Raw genomic sequence first — 22,065 nt, 5'->3', positions numbered from 1 at the left:
TGGGACCAGCACTTTACATGTTGCGTTTATATTTTTGTTCAGTATAAGTTGTATGTAGTGTTCAGTACAAAGTCAACCAATCCCATTTATTTGCATATTAATCACTAAACACGTTCTGGTTCACTCATTAGAATGTGCATTATTGCCTTGGTCCCCAATATTTTTCCACTCCTTGTATTTTTGCTAATAGAATAGCGAATCAAGTCATGGAATGTATTTTTACCCTCTAATCATAACCACAGGAATTCCATCCTGCAGGGAAATGTTGGTTTCATGGTTATTATATGGTTATGGGGATTTTGCAGCACGACTTGATGCTGACCTCTGCAGGAGATGGATGCAACTGCAGTGCCCCTCGGGCGCACTAGAAATCCTAAAAGCTACAGTCTGGGATTTGGGAAGCTGTTCAATTGTAATTTCAATTATTACCTGTGTAGTAACGCTGTAATGGCACTACTTACATTGTATTAACACTTTGTTCTTATATATTACTTACTAGTAACTGCACTTTGACTGCTCAGTAATCGAATAGAGGTGTTTTTTGGGGATTAAACAAGATTATGGATCGATAACTCAATTCTATAAAATATCAAGCCTGGAGCTAGTCGACTAATAGTTAACTCTAAACAAACATGAAAAGGTGTACACAGAGGAGAGAAATCATTCAGCGTTTAAATATTTATTTTAAGCTTGCCAAACTTCTCTGCAAAAAAATGTTCTACATCTCAACACTCACCTGCCCATTACATGTTAAAAGAGGTATCAAAATCTAAAATTCACAATATTCTGAATACACATTTAAGGCATTTAAACACACAATAAGATGTTACAACCCTTGCCGAATGATACTTTGTAAAAACAAAATATTTAAAATATATATATTTTTTTACATGTTGTTATTTTTTCTTTTTAAACATGGTGCAATGCTACATACAAACTCTTTTTAACCCCCCCCCCCCCAATCAAAAACAGAGCCGCAATCTTCTATGTTTGGTGCCGCTAGAGTAAATAATGAATCTAAAAGATATTCTAACTTAAAATACATCCAACATCGTAGCTCAAATAAACCGTACAGACTCTGCCGAGCAGACTGAAACAGATACCATGTGTCGTTGGGTACATGTGGACTTTCTTAAAAGGGATAGCTCACCCAAATTAGGTGATGGGTGAACTATCCCTTTAATTCCAAAATGCCTCACCCTCCACCCACATCACAGTAGAAAATGGCATCTCCATGTCTAGGTCGAGGTAACAATATGGCTGTAGAACACACTTGGATTTCAAAGTTAAAAAAAAAAGACACACATTAAAAAAATAAAACGGGTACACTGGTAGAGCTTCAGACCGCGTTTCAAAGATCTGCTTGATAAATGGCCTACTGTTAGAGTGCTGCCAGTCTTTGCAAATATGGCATGGACACCAAGGGAAGAGTTGCAGTCAAGATTATGAAAAGGCACATTCTGTAAGTTCTCATTTCATGTCAAAAGTGCTGCCACTAGCAATACTCGTGCTATTTATAGATAAAGGGCCTTGCTTGCACAAGGGCACAACAGGCAGAAGATGGTACACCTGGAATCTGTACAGCAATCTGTATGCTAATCTCCCACTTTTCAATGCCTGGCCCGGGATTTGAACCAGCAACCTTCACATTATTGGTCTCTCTCTTTAAACCCCCAGGGGCGTGACTTTTGATTGGAAATGAAAGTTACAGGCTGGCCTTTAAAATCCAAATCAAATGTGTGTCTATTGAAAGGGTTATAGGTTGCCAGTGAGGGCCGAGTCCATGAGGTCATCGTCCTCATTCCGCATGTAGACAGGACTGGGGCGGGAGGGACGGTCCGAGCCCATCATAGAGAGAGACGTATCCGAGGCCAAAATGGGTGACCGCGACCAGCTGTCAGCCTTCATGGGACCGTGCGAAACGTTCCCAGTTGACATAGACGACGACTTCTTCTTCTCCCTCTCTCTATCTTTGTCCCTCTCGCGTTCCCTCTCCTTCTGCTTCTTCTTCTCCTTCTTGTGCTTCTTGTGCTTCTCCCCTGAGCTGAGGGGCATGGAGCTCATGTAGTCCTGCGGGGGCACGGGCCTCATGGACTGGTCGTCGTCCGAGCTAGGGCTGTTCTGGTGGGACTTCTCTGCCACAGAGCTGCTGCCTGACTCGCTCTCGCTGTCGTGGTTGAGCGGTGTGTAGCCCGGTGAGCGGCTGTGGCTGGGGGAAGAGCGGTCGTGCTTGGGCGTGGAGCCGCTGAACAGGGGTGAGGCTTTGAGACCGGAAAGCTGGGGGCGCATGGATTCCCCCGAGCCCTCTCCGGGCTTCTGCAGGGTCACCTTGGCCTTGATGCTGGGTGAGCCGCCGTCCGGCTTGCTGATAATGATCTTGGCCACGCCCGTGCTGCTTACGCCTCCAGTTTTGGGATCTATGAGCTTCTTGTCCCCGCTGGCACCCACCGACACGGACACTTTGGACTTGCCCTCTTTCTCAGACTTTTCTCGTTTGATCGGGTACTCCCCGCCTTGAGAGGACATTCCGTGCTTGGAGGAGGGGCCGAGGTTTGGTGGCCCGCCCCCTGGTCCGCCTACACCAGTCCCACCACTGCCACCAACAGGCGGATCTCCCTCGTCTTCAGGACCCCCTCCCCCGCCGACGCTCTTCAGCTTGTCTATGACTGCAGTCAGCGAGGGCTTCTTGTTGCGGCTGGGGGACTTTCCTTTGGCGTTGGGGTTGTTCGCGTTGTTCCCTTGTCCGCCACCACTAGAGCCATACTGAGACTGGGAGCCTCCGGAAAAGGGCATGGAGCCAGAGGAAGAGGAGCTGGAGGAGGAGGTGGAAGACGAGGAGCCGGAAGAGGAACCACCACCGCCCAGCTGCTTCTGGGAGCCCATCCCCCCACCGGAGGACGACTTGGACCCTACCAAGCCGCCGCCCCCTGAGCCCATGGGGGACTTGGCCTTGGAGGACGGCGGAGTTCCTGGGACTTGCGACTGCTGCATCTTCATGGTGGAAGAGAGCTTGTCAGAGCCACTGGGGCGAGAGTGCGAGGGGGAAATGTTGGGCTTGATGTTGGGGTTCATGAGGGACCCGGGAGGCTTGCCCCCCTGCGGCTTCATCTTGTTCCCACTTCCAACCCCGCCACCACTGCTTCCCGACCCGGAGAGTCCATGTTTGGTGATGGGAGAAGAGCCTGGCTTCCCCACACCCATTCCCTGTGAAGAGCTCTTCATCTGGGGGGGTCCACCTCCAACACCCCCTCCCACGCTCCCAGGCTTGGAGCTGATGCCTTGGCCCAGGGTGCCCTCCTTACTCTTGATCTTGCCTGAGGAAGACGAGGAGTGAGAATGATGGCTCTTGCTTCCGCTAGTGCTGCCTGCACCCCCCGTGCCACCACCCGCCGAACTGCTTGAGGTGTACCCGCCATGGGACGAGGTTTTCCCACCAGACAATGTTCCTTTGGGAATCTGAATGGTGATCTTAGGGATAGGTGGTGTGGCACCTCCTGGTGGGGTTTGCGACCGCCCGGAGCTACCGGGAGACTTGGATCCTCCGCCAATGCTGCCTCCAGATCCCGAGCCTCCGCTGGGTGGAGTGTAGGGTCGCCCCCCTGTGCTGTGAGATGGGGACTTCCCGTCGGGATCAAGCTTTTTGCGTTTGGGGGGCTTGTCTTTGGACTTGCCCTCGCTGGAAGGGGTGCGGCTTCGCTTCACCTGCTTCCCCTCAATGGAGCTGCTGCCAGTCATCCCCATCCCTGAGCTGCGCCCACTCCCGCCCCCATTGTCATCCTTCGCCCTCATAAGTCCCTGCTGCTGCTGTTTGGCTTTGGCCTCGCCACTCTTGAAGTCACTGCTCCCCCCTCCCATGGCCATCATGAGAGGGCTCTGGCCTCCCCCCATGTGGGACGAGTGCGAGTCCCCTAGATCCAGGGCCTGACCCAGCAGTGGCTTGCCCCCTCCGCTGTTGCCCCCGAACACTATGCCAGAAATGTCGAAGGGGTCCTTGAGGGAGGGGTCGGGGGTGCTCTGGCCGTGCGGGGTGGGATTCTGGGGGGTGCCGGACGGCGTGTTCTGCTGGCTGCTCCCACCGAAGCCTTTGACCAGGTCCAGGTCTCCATCGGCGCTGGGTGAGCTGTCGTCGAAGTAGGCCTGGGGGAAGCCGTGGCTGGAGGTCAGCAGCTCGGGGTTGAAGTCCACCGTGTCGGGGAAGAAGTTGGTGGACGAGGAGTCGCTAGTGGGAGTGGTGGCGGTCGCCTCGGCGATCAGGTCGGCGGCGTTCGTGAAGGGGTTCTCATTGCTGTTGGTGTTGAAGATGTCCGCCTCGAACACGGCGCTGCCCTGTCCCGAGCTGGACGAGTCCCGGTGCGGGGTGCCCAGGGGGCCCCCGTCCTCCCCGCTGCCCAGGTGGTGCTGCCCGTGCGAACCGCTGCCGCCTTTACCCGTCTGCTCGGGTAAGTCCGACAAGATCTCGTTTATGTCCGCGCCGATGCTGTCGGAGCTCGATAGGCGTACCATGCGAGGCAAGGATGATCCCGGAGGTGGTTGCTGCTGTTGCTGGGACTGGACGTGCGACTGCGAGTGGTAGGACACTCCAGCCCCGGAAGGCGGGGTCCCGCACTGACTGGGCGCCGGGGTGATGCTGTGGGGCGTGTCCAAGCCATCGCCAGGCAGGTTGACGTCGAAGATGGGATTCTGGGAGGCGTCCACGTCCATGGAGAAGAGCTCGCGGTGGAAGTCGTCCTCGGTGGGCTGGTGCTGGTGGTGGTGAGGCTGCATGGACCCCGACTGCTGCTTGTTCATCCCTCCCATCCCCCCTCCTCCTGCCCCAGGCACCCCACCCTTCTCCATCCCTCTGGGACGCTTCTTCTTGCCCTTGGTGCCACCTCCGGGGCAGGTGCCACCCATGCCATCAGTGCGTGGCGACCCAGAGGAAGAGTTCTGCCTCTCTAGGGGACTCGAGCCATAGAGGGCAGCAAAGTCCTGGGCGGGGTTGTCTTTCAGCAGGTTCATTAACATGGGGTGGTTCTTGGTGTTGGTGGCAGGGGAGGAGGTGGGAGGCGGAGTCTGGTGGGGTTGCGATCCGGAAGAGCTGTTCTGGGGAGTGGGGCTAGTGCCCACAGCGCCCGTGATCTGCAGCAAGCTGGTCAGAATGGGATTCTGGGTCACTTTGCTGAAGTCGTCCCCTGATTGACCTCCCTGCTGTTGCTGTCCAGCTGCCCCACCCTGGGGTGTACACTCTCCCCCCTGGCTTTGGCTGCGACTTATCCCGAACAGAGATGTGATTGGGCCGGCAAAGTTACCTCCCCCACTGTTCCCGGTGGGAGTGTTGCCTCCACCGACACCCGGGAGCCCCATGGGGTTGGTGGGGTCAACCCCTGTGCCCATGCCGTACCCGGGGCTTCCAGCAGGGGGTAAGTTCTTTTTCACCATGATCTCCACCGTCTCGGCAATCAGGGAGAGGGCTGGCGTGTCTGCCTGGATGGTCTCCGCTTTCCGCCGGATGGCCCGCATGGTGACAGGGATGGACATGCACCTGAGAAAGGGATCCGAATGGTGAAGGGGAGGACATAAAGTATTTTTATTTAAAATTTTTGAAATTGTCATTTATCTGACGATTACAACAAGAAAGGCTGAGAAGTATCTACTACAACATAAAACAGATTGCGTGAAGGACACTTGAAACAGAGAAAATGGCCGCTCACCTCTGGACCACTTTGGTGATAAAATCGTCAGTGCAGATCAAGGCATCGGATAGGCCTTTGTACAGCTTACAGGACACCTGCCTGGAGTCAATCACCTCCATAACCACTGCAAGAGGGAGAGAGAAGGAGATGGTGGAGAGGAGAGAGACGGAGAGTGAGAGGAGACAGAAGGAGAAGTTCGAGAGAGAGTTTATTTGACAAGGACAGTGCAAATTGTATCAATGTTTTAGGTTCAACATCAAGGTAAAAGAGCTGGAGCTAGCAAAGAAGCACATTTTCTTCCGTAGTCATGAATGAGTGAAAATGTCAGACCAACAGGGCCAGAGTTGATGTAAAGTCAATTCTGTTGTGAAAGTCACAGGGCCGGTTAGAGGACTGGCGGACTGAAACAGCAGTAATGTCCATAGGGATACATTCAATTATGTTCCATTTAATTCGATGGTAATGTCAGTGTATGTCCTCACCACAGACTAGGGACTCGTTAACAGGGTGCTGGAAGGAGACGCTGAAGCTGGAGTCGGTCAGAGGACACACCTCAAACTGTAGCAGTCCTGGAGTGTCTGGAGGGGGATTACACAACAGGATATTACATCACTGAAAAGCGCACGATTCCATCTCATGTCAATTACAATTTCTGTTTTTGTGGGTTGAACACTTCCATTTTGTTTTGATCAGCATCAGTACGGACAGCTCAAACAATGGGTTGGCATGTACTGTATTATGCTGACTAGAGTAACAATATGAAAATGATTTTGTATTTCGGGTTGAGATGGAACAGCCCTGTAACACTGCAGTTCTCCAGGACCAGTTGTGTTCATTAGTTAGCCGTTCTTATTAGACAAGCGCAGGCCCCTCCCTGTTTCAGTTGGTCAACAACTACAACCACCACCACCACCACTACGCACCACTACCACCACCACTACGCACCATCCTTGATGAAGGTGCGCTTGACGCAGCTGCCAATCAGTGTGTTGGCGGCTGCCTGGTGCCTGATAACATCCAGTAGGGCGGGCACCTGGGCTGGGTGGCGGAAGGGGATCTTGGACACCAGCGTCCCCTGCAGCGAGTGCCCGTCCTGCACCGGGGCGTCGCCATTCAGGAAGTAGCAGTGCTGCTGGTCGGGCAACGACTGAGCAGAGGGAGAGGAGAAGGAAAAGGTAAGATGGAGAGCCCATAGAGATAGTTAGGACTCATCACGGATGTAACCAGGGTTTTTTTTTGTTGCATGGACGCTGCCACTGAGGGCTCCCACTATTTTAAATGAATGAATGACAAGATATGGTTCAGATCTCTAGCACTGCAGGTGGCGGTAAAGTCACCAATATTAGCTAGAACCCAAAAGAAGAAGAAAATGTACTACTTCTAAATGGAGATGGCCTCAACAGCGTACCACAGTGTGAGTCATAATACCCATAAAGCTTAGTGGTCAAACAGGGAAACGGTTCCAAATGTTGTGGGCTTACCCTTACCCCTCTCTCAGACAAGGTGACAGAGCCCTTATTTTAAGTGTTTCGAAAATCCCGTTGGAAAAAAACAATTGGAACCATTTACCCGTTTGACCGCTAGGTTTTATGGGTATCAAATCAAACTTAATTGTATTGGTATCATGCACATATTTAGTAGTTGTTATTGCGGGCGTAGCGAAATGCTTGTGTATCATGACACCTCCACTGTGGGGCTCTATGGCACTGCCCCTTGCTCTCACAGACGCCATAACAGGACAAATACAAAAGACGAGCCCGTTAACTCTATGGGAGAGCCTTGTTTTTTTTCTTCCAGAGACAGAATTAACTCAGTGTTTAAAACTACCGAATTCCAATATACTGGTAAGCTCTTTATGGTTGAGCCATATTAAAAAGACTGATAGGCTATTTTTTTTGCCCCACTTCAAATAAACTGTACTGCTGTGTTTCACTTGTCTTGTTTGAGATGTTAGAAGAGGTATGTGTAGCTCACAACCCGTTCACACGGGCTCTTCTTTTCACTGGACCGAGTCAAACCTGAGACTTCCCGGCCAATCACTTGACATTCACAGGTCGGGAAGGATCGGGACGACAAGAAAAGCAGTGCCACACACCGCAGCCCTCAAGAAGCAGTTGCGTGCACTCTCGTGCCAACGTGGCGGAGCGCTGGGCGTCATCTGACGATTGAAATGAAAATGAACCAAAAATCGCCCTTCATTGCACTTCTGTAGTCGATCTGAGAAGAGCGGATAGATGTAAGCAACAGTTCATATTTCACCTAGCCTATCTGAGGGGAGCTCTCATCATATTTCTTCCACACACACACACGCATCTACACAAGGGCCCAGGAAGCCAGTCTAAGAGGGGTGAGAGGAGGCTACTCACAGCGTAGAAGCGCATGGCGTGTGTGGGAGTGGTCAGGGGGTTCCCCCCCTCCTCCTGGAGTTGATTCTGGACGATGAGCTCGTAGAGGGGCGACAGGATGGGGGGTGTCTCAAACACAGGAATCCCTGGTAGGAGGGAGGGGGCGGGGGGTTAACTGACATACACAGACGTGTGCAAAAACACCCACATCTTGACACTTTTACACAGGGGCGAAAACAAAAAGCAACAAATATACCACCTATAGGGGTATTTCGAAATACAGACGGTATGATTTTCAATACTGTTTCAACGTCATTTCTTTGTATTTTTTGAAGGGGGTGGGTGCAGGGGTGCATGTTACCCCACTGCTTATAACTAGAAGTATAATAAATCTAAGATATGTCAAATAAATGAGTGCCTTCAGAAAGTATTCACACCCCCTGGACTTTTTCCACATTTTGTTGTGTTACAGCCTGAATATAAAATGGATTAAAATGGAGATTTTTTGGGGTCACTGGCCTACACACTATATCCCATCATGTCAAAATGGAATTATGTTTTTTGAAACGTTCACAAATTAATTAAACATTTTAAAGCTGAAATGTCTCGAGTCAATCAGTATTCAAACCCCTTTGTCATGGCAAGCCTAAATAAGTTGAGTCAAAATGTGCTTAACAAGTCACATAATAAGTTGCATGTGTGCAATAATAGTGTTTAACGTGATTTTTGAACGACTACCTCATTTCTGTACCCTAACACATTTATCTGTAAGGTCCCCCAGTCGAGCAGTACATTTCAAACAGATTCAACCACAAAGACACAGGTGGGTAAAAAAAGAAAAAAGAAGGCATTGAATATCCTTTTGAGCATGGCGAAGTTATTAATTACACTTTGGATGGTGTATCAATACACCTAGTCACTACAAAGATTCAGGCGTCCTTCCTAACTCCGTTGCCAGAGAGGAAGGATGACGCACAGAGATTTCACCATGAGGCCAATGGTGACTTTAAAACAGTTGCAGAGTTTAATGGCTGCGATAGGAGAAAACTGAGGGTGGATCAACAACATTCTAGTTAGTCCACAATACTAACCTAATTGACAGAGTTAAAAGAAAGAAGCCTGTACAGAACACACATATGCTGCTGGTATGCCAGCAGCATACCACCCTGCATACCACTGCTGGCTTGCTTCTGAAGCTAAGTAGGGTTGGTCCTGGTCAGTCCCTGGCTGGTAGACCAGATGCTGCTGGAAGTGGTGTTGGAGGGCCAGTAGGAGGCACTCTTTCCTCTGGTCTAAAAAAAATATCCCAATGCCCCAGGGCAGTGATTGGGGACACTGCCCTGTGCAGGGTGCCGTCTTTCGGATGGGACGTTAAACAGGTGCCCTGACTCTCTAAGGTCATTAAAGATCCCATGGCACTTATCATAAGAGTAGGGGTGTTAACCCCGGTGTCCTGGCTAAATTCCCAATCTGGCCCTCAAACCATCACGGTCACCTAATAATCCCCAGTTTACAATTGGCTCATTCATCCCCCTCCTCTCCCCTGTAACTATTCCCCAGGTCGTTGCTGTAAATGAGAACATGTTCTCAGTCAACTTACCTGGTAAAATAACAGATTAAAAAAAAAAAAAAACATGCCCCATGTTTGCACCAAGACACTAAAGTAATACTGCAAAAAAGTGACAAAGCAATTCACTTTTTGTCCTGAATACAAAATGTTGTTTTCGGAAAATCCAATACAACACATTACTGAGTACCACTCTCCATAATTTTAAGCATAGTGGTGGCTGCATCATGACATGGGTATGCTTGTAATCATTAATGCATGGGGAGTTTTTCATGATAAAAATAAACGGAGCTAAGCACAGGCAAAAACCTAGAGCAAAACCTGGTTCAGTCTGCTTTCCACTAGACACTGGGATACGAATTCACCTTTCAGCAAGACAATAACCTAAAACACAAGGCCAAATCTACACTAGAGTTGCTAACCAAGAAGACTGAATGTTCCCGAGAAATGGTTGTCTAGCAATGATCAACATCCAACTTGACAGAGGTTGAAGAATTTTGATAATAATAAAATGGGCAAATGTTGTACAATCCAGGTGTGAAAAGCTCACACAGACTTACCCAGAAAGACTCTGTCAAAAGGTGATTATATTCTTGACTCAGAGGTGTGAATACTGATTTGTAAATGTCAAAATACATGTTTTCACTTTGTCATTATGGGGTATTGTGTGTCGATTATCCATTTTGAATTCATGCTGTAACGCAACAAAATGTGGAATCAAGTCAAGGGGTGTGAATACTTTCTGAAGGCACGGTACATCCAGTTCAGGCCTCTACGCATTTGGTTTGCAAAGTGGCTAGATGTCAAGATCAAGCTTCTTGGTTAGAACAGAGACATTCAACCCCCTCCTGGATCAAGATCCCTGTAACCTAAACCGTTTTGCACTCATTTTATTTTTATAACACCCCTTGTGCGTACATTCGGTAATATCTTATACTCCGGGTATGGTACAGAAACGATATGTTGGCTTGAAAACCTGGATACCGCCCAACCCTAGTCCACACACACACACACACGTCTGAGATCACCCACCTGTAGCATTGCCCATCCTCTGGATGAAGGAGAGGGAGAAGGGCATGGGCAGGTTCATCTTGAGGAAGAAAGAGGCAGGAAGGTCCACACAGTTGGAGTTGGTCACAGACGAGAAGGAGGGGGTTCTGCAACAGAGAGAGGAGACACACACACAATCTCAAAATTATCCAGTTATTCCCCCACAACAAAATAACTACTTATTACCCATTTATTATGAACAAAGTATCTGATGTATTTTATTCACCAAAAAAATATCTTTAAGACCATCTAAATCTTTGCTCTGGAACTTAAATTGAATGTCTGAAATTTGGGAGAGGTCTCACCCCTTGTTGTCCACTGGGTGAGATCCCGTGATGAGGGGGGCGATGGGTAGCTTGTAGATTGACGAGGTCCCCTCCACCGTCACAGATACACTCACACCCAGAGAGCGAGGGACTGTACAGGAGTTAAAGTAGGGCCATGTTAAGACATGCACAAGTGGAGAAAGATGGCCAAAGGACGATCATTTGATTATTTAATATATAGTCTAGTTCCAAAATCTTGTACTGTTTAAGCCAAGTCAGCAAATCCAGCCAAACAGATTAGATGATTATAAGTTGCCAGGTGTATTGCATGCCAACCTACAGTTGAAGTCGGAAGTTTACATTTAAACTCAGTTTCACAATCCCTGACATTTAATCCTAGTAAAAATTCCCTGTCTTTAGGTCAGTTAGGATCACCACTTTATATTAAGAATGTGAAATGTCAGAATAATAGTAGAAAGAATGATTTATTTCAGCTTTTATTTCTTTCATCACATTCCCAGTGGGTCAGAAGTTTACATAGACTCTATTGGTATTTGGTAGCATTGCCTTTAAATTGTTTAACTTGGGTCAAACGTGTTGGGTGGCCGTCCACAAGCGTCCCACAATAAATTGGGTGAATTGTGGCCCATTCCTCCTGACAGAGTTGGTGTAACTGAGTCAGGTTTGTAGGCCTCCTTGCTCGCACAAGCTTTTTCAGTGCTGCCCACAAATTTTCTACGGGATTGAGGTCAGGGCTTTGTGATGGCCACTCCAATACCTTGACTTTGTTGTCCTTAAAAAGCAATTTTCCCACAACTTTGGAAGTATGCTTGGGGTCATTGTCCATTTGGAAGAACCATTTGCGACCAAGCTTTAACTTCCTGACTGATGTCTTGAGATGTTGCTTCAATAGATCCACATCATTTTCCTACCTCCATGATGCCATCTATTTTGTGAAGTGCACCAGTCCCTCCTGCAGCAAAGCACCCCCGCAACATGATGTTTCACTGTTGGGATGGTGTTCTTCGGTTTGCAAGCCTCCCCCTTTTTCCTCCAAACAAAACAATGGTCATTATGGCCAAATAGTTCTATTTTTGTTTCATCAGACCAGAGGACATTTTCCAAAAAGTACAATCTTTTTCCCCGTGTGCAGTTGCAAACCGTAGCAAACCTGGCTTTTTTTTATGGTGGTTTTGGAGCAGTGGCTTCTTCCTTGCTGAGCGGCCTTTCAGGTTATGTCGATGTAGGACTCGTTTTACTGTGGATGTAGATACTTTTGTACCCGTTTCCTCCAGCATCTTCACATGGTCCTTTGTGGTTGTTCTGGGTTTGATTTGCACTTTTCGCAGCAAAGCACATTCATCTCTAGGAGACAGAACGCGTCTCCATCCTGAGCGGTATGACGGCTGCGTGTTCCCATGGTGTTTATACTTGCATACTATTGTTTGTACAGATGTACGTGGTACCTTCAGGCGTTTGGAAATTTCTCTCAAGGATTAACCAGACTTGTGGAGGTCTACAATTTTTTTTCTGAGGACTTGGCTGACTTGTTTTGATTTTCCCATGATGTCAAGCAAAGAGGCACTGAGTTTGAAGGTAGGCCTTGAAATACATCCATAGGTACACCTCCAATTGACTCAAATGATGTCAATTAGCCTATCAGAAGCTTCTAAAGCCATGACATCATTTTCTGGAATTTTTTCAAGCTGTTTAAAGGCACAGTCAACTTAGTGTATATACACTTCTGACCCACTGGAATTGTGATACATTGAATTATAAGTGAAATAATCTGTCTGTAAAACAATTGCCGGAAAAATTACTTGTGTCATGCACACAGTAGATGTCCTAACCGACTTGCCAAAACTATTGTTCAATAAGAAATTTGTGGAGTGGTTGAAAAGCGAGTTTTAATGACTCCAACCTCAGTGTATGTAAACTTCCGACTTCAACTGTATATCTTTTCAACATTTTTTATTCATTAAACCATGGCTGAATCAAGAAAATGTGTTCATCTCTATTTAGGATTAGCCCCAACGAGCGGAAAGCACTGCATTGGCTTTCTGGGCAGCACTGTGGCAAACTTCTTTCGCCCCCTCACCATTTGTGTCGGTGAAGTTGAGCTGTGAGCCTGTTCTTTCCTCGAACACATCATACGGGGACACGTAGCACTGGAGGGAGACAAGATGGCCCCCGCTCCTGGCTGTCAGCAGACCCACGCTCCCATGAAGGATGGTCTCCACCGTGTTAGCGTTGGTGGCTAACCTGCAACACACACACACAATAGTGACAATTCATTCTGACAGGAACATATTTTTTCTCAAAGGGGAAACCACTCAAAAAGCTCTCCTGGGAAAACATATTTTTTACAGAGGGAGAAATGTTTGTGGTTTTGTGATGCACCTAGTCAAACCGCAATGCATACATACCTGAACATGTGCATCATCTTGGTAAGATCCAGCTCGAGGGATTGAAGTGCCAGGTACATCTTTGTTTTCAGCTTACTGGTGGGAACCGCAATAAAGATAAAAATGAAGTATAACAGCATTTGATGTAATTCAATTCCACAACCACTTATAGTGCTCTAATAGCAACTCACTTGTCTCCAGGAAGCTTGTACAGGTTGACTAGGCCCTTAAGATGTTTGGAGAACTCTTCAAAGTTCTTATCCCTTTAGAGAGGTTGGAAAAAAATGACAACCAAGATGTCATCATGAGAATGAAATGAGAGAAAAAAAATGAACCGAAAAAATGTCTAGCTTTTTTTAATATAATAATTACATAATATGTATGTTTCTATCATTTCTTTTATCTAAAATCTCACCTCAGGTGTTGAATCAGCTCCGGACAGCTCTGTAAAGAATTTAAAAAAAAGAATGAATATAAACATAAATACTTGGATAACATATTTACCGTATATCACTTATTTTATAGCTAAAGCGTGTCGCTAAATGCCGTTGCGTCCGATCTGAAGCTTCCTACGGGCAACTTATCTGCGTAAGACTTCTTAAGCAAAACTATCAGTTCAATACATTACTGGATATTGTTGAATTATGTTCTAATGATTTAATTCTGCGACTATGGAGTGGTGAGGAGTAGCTCCACGGGCGGACCCTAATTTTTGTCCGGAAGTAATTTGGCCATTCATTGTAGTCACTTCGCTCTGTAGAGATGCTATTTTCTCGAGTTCTCTCGTGTCAATTAACTTGTGACATTCCTGGATTACTCATTATATTAATAAACTCTGCTTTAAATCAACAAATACAATAAAAAAAATGTAAAAGGTTGAGAGTATAAAACTGGGTACATATGTCTGTGTTGGCCAAGTTTCAAGAACAGTCAAAAACTTCCAGCCCAACCCTACGCCAATGATGATGGTGGATCTCAAAACTGATCTTGGATCCGCATTAAGTAGCAAAGATATTCTTTGCCACCGTCGTTCTACAACAGATATCTCAAACCAGTCATGACTATTCAACAAAACAATAAATCATTTTCAAGTTTCTTTCCAGCTAATTTCTTAGCTACATGATTGTATGAAGGGCAAAGGCAATGAGTAAGAAAAATAGTACAGTTCAGCCAGCCAGCAAGTTTAGCCTGGGAAAACAAGGACCTCAGATTGGTTCACCTTCCAACAGGACAACGACCCTGGACAAGTCTCTGAATGTCCTTGAGTGGCCCAGCCAGCGCCCGGACTTGAACATCTTTGGAGAGACCTGAAAATAGCTGTGCAGCGACGCTCCCCATCCAACCTGACAGAGCTTGAGAGGATCTACCGAGAATAATTGGAGAAACTCCCCAAATACAGGTGTGCCAAGCTTGCAGCGTCATACCCAAGAAGACTCGAGGCTTTAATCGCTGCCAAAGGTGATTCAATAAAGTACTGAGTTAAGGGTCTGAAAACAAACCTTGGTTTCTCATGGTCAGAGTCTTTAGGTGCATTTTGGCAAACTTCAAGCGGGCTGTCATGTGCCTTTTACTGAGGAGTGGCTTCCATCTGGCCACTCTACCATAAAGGCCTAATTGGTAGAGTGCTGCAGAGATAGAACCTTTCAGAAGGACAACTCCTATTACCACAGAGGAAATCTGGAGCTCTGTCAGAGTGACCATCAGGTTCTTGGTCACATTCCTGACCAAGGCCCTGACCAAAAATCCAGAAAATCACATTGTATGATTTTTAAGTAATTAAATTTGCATTTTATTAAATGACAAGTATTTGATACATCAGAAAAGCAGAACTTAATATTTGGTAAAGAAACCTTTGTTTGCAATTACATAGATCATACGTTTCCTGTAGTTCTTGACCAGGTTTGCACACACTGCAACAGGGATTTTGGCCCACTCCTCCATACAGACCTTCTCCAGATCCTTCAGGTTTCGGGGCTGTCGCTGGGCAATACGGACTTTCAGCCCTCTCCAAAGATTTTCTATTTGGTTCAGGTCTGGAGACTGGCTAGGCCACTCCAGGACCTTGAGATGCTTCTTACGGAGCCACTCCTTAGTTGCCCTGGCTGTGTGTTTTGGGTCGTTGTCATGCTGTAAGACCCAGCCACGACCCATCTTCAATGCTCTTACTGAGGGAAGGAGGTTGTTGGCGATACATGGCCCCATCCATCCTCCCCTCAATACAGTGCAGTCTTCCTGTCTCCTTTGCAGAAAAGCATCCCAAAAGAATTATGTTTCCACCTCCATGCTTCACGGTTGGGATGGTGTTCTTGGGGCTGTACTCATCCTTCTTCTTCTTCCTCCAAACACGGCGAGCGGAGTTTAGTAAAAAAAACTATATTTTTGTCTCATCAGATCACATTACCTTCTCCCATTCCTCCTCTGGATCATCCAGAAGGTCATTGGCAAACTTCAGACGGGCCTGGACATGCGCTGGCTTGAGCAGGGGGACCTTGCGTGCGCTGCAGGATTTTTATCCATGACGGCGTAGTATGTTACTAATGGCTTTCTTTGAGACTGTGGTCCCAGCTCTCTTCAGGTCATTGACCAGGTCCTGCCGTGTAGTTCTGGGCTGATCCCTCACCTTCCTTATGATCATTGATGCCCCATGAGGTGAGATCTTGCATGGAGCCCCAAACCGAGGGTGATTGACCGTCATCTTGAACTTCTTCCATTTTCTAATAATTGCGGCAACAGTTGTTGCCTTCTCACCAAGCTGCTTGCCTATTGTCCTGTAGCCCATCCCAGCCTTGTGCAGGTCTACAATTGTATCCCTGATGTCCTTACACAGCTCTCTGGTCTTGGCTATTGTGGAGAGGTTGGAGTCTGTTTGATTGAGTGTGTGTGGACAGGTGTCTTTTATACAGGTAACAAGTTCAAACAGGTGCAGTTAATACAGGTAAATGAGTGGAGAACAGGAGGGATTCTTAAAGAAAAAACTAACAGGTCTGTGAGAGCCGGAATTCTTACTGGTTGGTAGGTGATCAAATACTTATGTCATGCAATAAAATGCAAATTAATTACTTAAAAATCATACAATGTGAATTTCTGGATTTTTGTTTTAGATTCCGTCTCTCACAGTTGAAGTGTAGGAAAACCTGCAAAATCGGCAGTGTATCAAATACTTGTTCTCCCCAGTGTGTGTGTGTGTATATATATATATATAGAAATACTGTAAATCCTGCTTCTGTTGCCTGTTTCAGTGTTTGGTCGATAGACTACGGATTCCGTGAGCCGCAAGCACGACGGAACAATTTCACAAATTAGCTGTTTTTAAATGCTTGCTATGCTGTAATAAAGGCTTCCCATTTTGTTTTTACGTTAGACTAGCCTCTCTGGTATTATTTATAAAGTATTTAGTGCTGTTTACAATGTTCCAAATTGTCAGGTAAATTATATCCATAATAATAACCCTCTCTTTTCCTTGATCTCATTCTTGTTATTACTATTATGATCATCACAATAATAAGTAATGTTATTGTCAGTAGTGGGCTTATTATAGCAGCCTTATATAACCACCATCGAGCTGTAGGCCTTATATTGTAATCTAACAGCACCTGTTTGGCACACATACAGTGATGGTCTTGTAGCCCATTCCAGCCTTGTGTAGGTCTACAATCTTGTCCCTGACATCCTTGGAGAGCTCTTTGGTCTTGGCCATGGTGGAGAGTTTGGAATCTGATTGATTGATTGCTTCTGCGGACAGGTGTCTTTTTTACAGGTAACAAACTGAGATTAGGAGCACTCCCTTTAAGAGTGTGCTCCTAATCTCAGCTCGTTACCTGTATAAAAGACACCTGGGAGCCAGAAATCTCTCTGATTGAGAGGGGGTCAAATACTTATTTCCCTCATTAAAATGCAAATTAATTCATAACATTTTTGACATGCGTTTTTCATGGATTTTTTTTGTTGTTATTCTGTCTTTCACTGTTCAAATAAATGTACCATTAAAATTATAGACTGATAATTTCTTTGTCAGTGGGCAAACGTACAAAATCAACAGGGGATCAAATACTTTCCCGCCTCACTGTAGGCCTAATATGCACGCAGCGCTTGCTCAATACCTTATTTCTCTTGATCTCCAGTTTTCCCTCACAACTAGTCAAATTTATTCCACACATCTGACTTCCCCTTTACCTCCTGCGCAACCAGTAACCATTTCAATAACAGAACTTCTCAGTCAGAAATGGCTGTAATTATGTTGCAGCTTCAGCAACACGGACAATGCTATACACACTGATGTTCTGTGGTGGTCACTGCAGCAGGGAGGAGAGAGGCAACGGGTGCTAGAAAATCACTCTCTCTTTTTTTTTTAACACAGCGCAGCAAGTCTGAGCCAGGCGGCACAATCAAATTAATTGCGGTCGGACTCCCTCTAGTCATTTGTGTGTCTTCATTATTTCATCAAATAGCTGGCTTAAAACATCAGACCAGCTCAGTGCATAAGGTTGACTTGATTGAAACACACAGGATGTGTCTATATATGGAAAAGTACACTTTGAAAAAAAAAAAGACAAATCAAATTTTATTGGACACATACACATGTTTAGCAGATGTTATTGCGAGTGTAGCGACATGCTTGTGTTTCTAGCTCTGACGGTGCAGTAATATCTAACAAGTAATATCTAACAACTTCACAACATATACCCAATACAAACAAATCTAAGTAAAGTTTAATTGGTCGAAACATACAACTCTCGGTCAACCAATAGCTTTTTTAGGCAGGGACAGCCCAAATAGACATATAATAGTGCTGTAGGTAAGGGATAGTACTGACCGCAGGGTTCTCTCCGTGGTGGGCCACCTTCACATCCACCAGCTGACCAGCCGTGTCCAGCTGCACCTCCACATAGAACATGTCTGAAGTGATGTAACATTCTGTCCCCGAAGGACTCAGATGGGACCCCAGCCTGGTGGGAGAGGATGAGGATGGTAGGGGTGGGGTTAGAGAGAAAGAGAGGGAGGCAAATCAGACTCAATGTGGCTAACCATGTCCTCCTCAAACAATGACTTTCTTGCCAAGTTTGGAAATCCATTGTTCAGTCAGGAATGTACTATACAACAGATATACACCACATATACACACACTTAATAAAATACACACGGTTATGCTATCATGCTATCATGTTATGCTATGAATAAGGAATCAGTGGATGGGTGGCCTGGTGAGGGAAAGAAGGAGGGAAAGAAGGAGTAAGTGAGTGAGACAAGAAGAAAGGAAGAGCTTACATGTTCTGTCGAGCGATGGACTCCAAGCGATCTGTCATGGACGGCAGGGAGGACACTGGAGCCGAGAGAGAAATGTAAAAACTCAGCAGATTGTCTTTCAACTGTCAAGAATCTGATGATACAGGAGCGATTGCTATTGGCAATCAATTGCAGAAGTGCCCGTGGAACACTTTCAATGAATAGCGTCTCACCTTTCAGTGCTTTCTGCAGGGTCTCTAGACAGGTGAGCAGGAGCTGGTGTCCAGCCGCATTCATCTGACCACGTTTCTCCTGTGACCGACGAAACAAGAGGGGGGAAGGATTAGAGAGTAAAGATTTTCTAATTCATAATGTATGTATATTTGGGTTTACCCCAATGAAGTTCTATTGACTAAAACGTTGGTTTTAAGATCCATTAATCACATTGTGGAGCATGCAAGAATGCCAGTGAGCCGGAGTCTCTTTTTCCACCTGTATGAATGTATCTTCCGGAATCTATAAGGTGTGCAACCGGACCAATTAACACGCTTTCCTAACTCTATATATTTAGCATTCCATCATTTCCTATTATTTCATTCACACATTCTCTCCATCTTCTCACCATGGCCTGGCGCACCACCTTGCTGGTCTCCTGCCAAGGCCGTGAGGCATTGTGTTTGGCATGGAGTCTCTCCAGCAGAGCGTTCACGCGACTCTGCTTCTCGGCTTCTGTGAATAAGCAAGGTGCACACCTGAGCATTACATTCAATTGGAACTATAGCACTTCAGTGTTCAATGCCTGACATTCCAAGAGAACAATATAAGCTAGTTTTAGTAACATCCTAATTACATTGCTAACTACATCATTTGTTTATATTGTGTCCTACACAAAACACAGTGGAATTGATGGAGTAGGCTTAGCTTTGATGCAACCAAGAGAGTTTTCACTGAGTTTTTACATTGCGCTCTCAAGAGGGTCCAGCACAATGTAAAAATGTTGCATCGAAGTTAGCCTACTCTATGTAATAGAGTAGGGGGGGGGGGGGGGGGTAATGGGAGATTAATAGCCAAGCCTTACAGTCTATATCTGCATAATTAACTATTGATAAGAGTTGTGCAGATACATGCATGACTCTCGGACGGTGGTTGTGTTGCTAACTAGGTCAACTGGCTTGGACTTGATTGACTACAACGTATCTAGTACAAGAAAGTGGCTGGGTAGCTCATGTCCGCGTAACTAATCCAGGTGCATTTAATATAGTTGGCAGTAACAGTAAACTGTTATTAAATACAAATTTCCAGTAGAAAAACATAATGGTGTATTATAGTAGCTAGCTAGCATGATAACTACAATGCTGGCTAGGCAGCTAATATAGCTCACGAATACCCTAGCTAGCATTAGCCTGCTCTCAGCTTGTTGTAACTGATCTGACAACAAATATCTGACCCTAGCGTAACCACTCTAGCTCCAATTGCACAGATATGATACAACTCACCTGTCCCTTCTTCAGCTTTTACCCGATCTGCAAGAGCCTGATTTCCCCCAGATTGTGTTGAAAGGGTAAGTTCTCTTGCTGGGTTTGGGCTACAGCCCTGCATAGAAACCGCCGCCATCTTCACTAGCTAGCGTCTTTTTGCTAGCTACACTGTCGCTTCGCACTGGACTTCCGTAGTGGGTGGGACGTCGTAGTCAACGATGTTATAACTAAACCCAAGATAGACCACAGCATGCCGTTTCGAACGGGAGCAGATAAGGAGGTGGGCAGAGCCAAGCACTAGCTAGCCAGATCCTATTGGCGCATTCTAGCATGTATTTGCGTTTTTACGTTTGGGAACTCCTACCCTGTGAAGTGCGCGTGTGCAATAACTAAATAAGCCCTTGCACTCCTAAACAACGCAATTAAATTAATTGAAAAAAACATTGGTAAAGGTTAAGTCTACAAAACTTAGTCCACTCTGTTCGTAACAGATTTTATTTTTTGGAAAAGAAAACTGTTTTGAGATCAAATGTTTAGCAGAATATCGGGTCAAAATCCATCTCGCTCCATCTTCTCCCACTGCCGGCCATTGGGCTTCTTGGAAACGCCAACCGCATGCTTCAGATGTATATATCCTGTGAAACATCTGGCTCATTGTTCTGTCTGTGTCGGAGGTCTTGTTGTTCAAATTATATCATCAAATTGTATTTGTCACATGCGCCGAATACAACTGGTGCCGACTTTGCGGTGAAATGCTTGCTCACGAGCACTTCCCAACGATGCAGGGTTAGAAATAAAAACATTTTAAAAAAAGTAATAACTAAAATAAAATAGGCTACACATGAATGGAGCTATCTATACACAGGGAGTACCAAATCACTGTGAGGGGTACGAGGTATTTGAGGTAGATATGTACATGAAGGCAGGGTAAAGGGACTATAGTAGGCATCAGGATTGATAATAATAATAAGAGTAAAATAAAATAACCGATTAGCAGCCGCAAATGATGACTGTAAACGTGTGTTTATGCATGTGTGTTTGTGTTGTGTGGATATGCGTGTGTATCAAATCAAATGTATTCAAACTTTATCCATCACATAAACATATTTAGCAGACGTAATTGCAGGTGTAGCAAAATGCTTGTGAATGTGAATGTGTGGGATTTTTGTGTGAGAGTTTCAGTGTAGTGTGTGAGTGAGTGTGTACAGTATATGGTGTGTCTATTCTAGTGAGTATGTGTAGGGTCAGTGCAAGATAGAGTCAGTACCGCTAGTTTGGGTACCATTAATTGACTATTTAACAGTCTGGCTATTTAGCAGTCTTATGTCTTGGGGGTAGAAGCTGTTTCGGAGCCTGTTGGTCCGAGAGCTGACGCTCTGGACTGTTTGCCAGATGATACCAGAGTGAACAGGCTATAGCTTGGTTGCTGGAGTCTTTGGCCATTTTTCGGGGCCTTCATCTGACTCTGCCAGATAAAGAGATCCTAGATGACATGGAGCATTTGCTATAGCAAGCGTTGATGCAGCCAGTCAAGATGCTCTCGTCTCGATGTTGCAGCTGTTTAACTTTTTGAGGATCTGAGGGCCAATGCAAATCTTTTCAGCGCCCTGAGGGGGAAGAGGCGCTGCCGTGCCCTCTTCACAACTGTGTGGGTGTGTGTGGACCATGTTAAGTACTTAGTGATGTGGACGCCAAGGAACTTGAAGCTCTCGACCGCTCCACAACAGCCCAGTCGATGTGGATGGGGATGTGCTCTCCCCTCTTTTTTCCTGTAGTCCACGATCAGCTGTTGATGGAGAGGTTGTGGTCCTGGCACCACACTGCTAAGTGTCTGACCTCCTCCCTGTAGGTCACATGTCAAACTCATTCCACAGGGGCAGAGTATCTGCAGGTTTTCTCTCCTCCCTTGTAGTTGATTGATGAATTAAGGTCACTAGTTAGTAACTAACTCCCCTTACCTGGTTGTCTAGGTCTTTATTAAAAGGAAAAAGCAAAAACTCGCAAACACTAGGCCCTCCATGGAATGAGTTTGACACTGCTGCTGTAGGCTGACTCATCA

General features: G+C 46.0%; 1 protein-coding gene across 1 annotated transcript; it reads right to left on the bottom strand.

Moving 5' to 3' along the window:
• Positions 1-667: 667 nt before the first annotated feature.
• Positions 668-20,281, bottom strand: LOC139368211 (mediator complex subunit 1). The gene is made up of 16 exons (XM_071106859.1): positions 20,025-20,281; positions 19,151-19,257; positions 18,762-18,840; positions 18,571-18,625; positions 18,119-18,251; positions 13,721-13,749; positions 13,497-13,568; positions 13,327-13,401; positions 12,999-13,162; positions 10,940-11,051; positions 10,617-10,741; positions 8,039-8,163; positions 6,618-6,819; positions 6,155-6,250; positions 5,691-5,796; positions 668-5,521 (listed from the first exon to the last, which is right to left on the bottom strand). Exons 1-16 carry the CDS (start codon positions 20,140-20,142, stop codon positions 1,756-1,758), a joined length of 5,364 nt encoding a protein of 1,787 aa, XP_070962960.1. The 5' UTR covers positions 20,143-20,281; the 3' UTR covers positions 668-1,755.
• Between the last annotated feature and the right edge of the window lie 1,784 nt (positions 20,282-22,065).

Source organism: Oncorhynchus clarkii, chromosome 16 (genome assembly GCF_045791955.1).
Source record: "Oncorhynchus clarkii lewisi isolate Uvic-CL-2024 chromosome 16, UVic_Ocla_1.0, whole genome shotgun sequence".
In the NCBI taxonomy this organism is placed as follows: domain Eukaryota; kingdom Metazoa; phylum Chordata; class Actinopteri; order Salmoniformes; family Salmonidae; genus Oncorhynchus; species Oncorhynchus clarkii.
The sequence above is the reverse complement of the archived record's forward strand: the minus strand, read 5'-3'. Positions and strand labels throughout refer to the sequence as shown.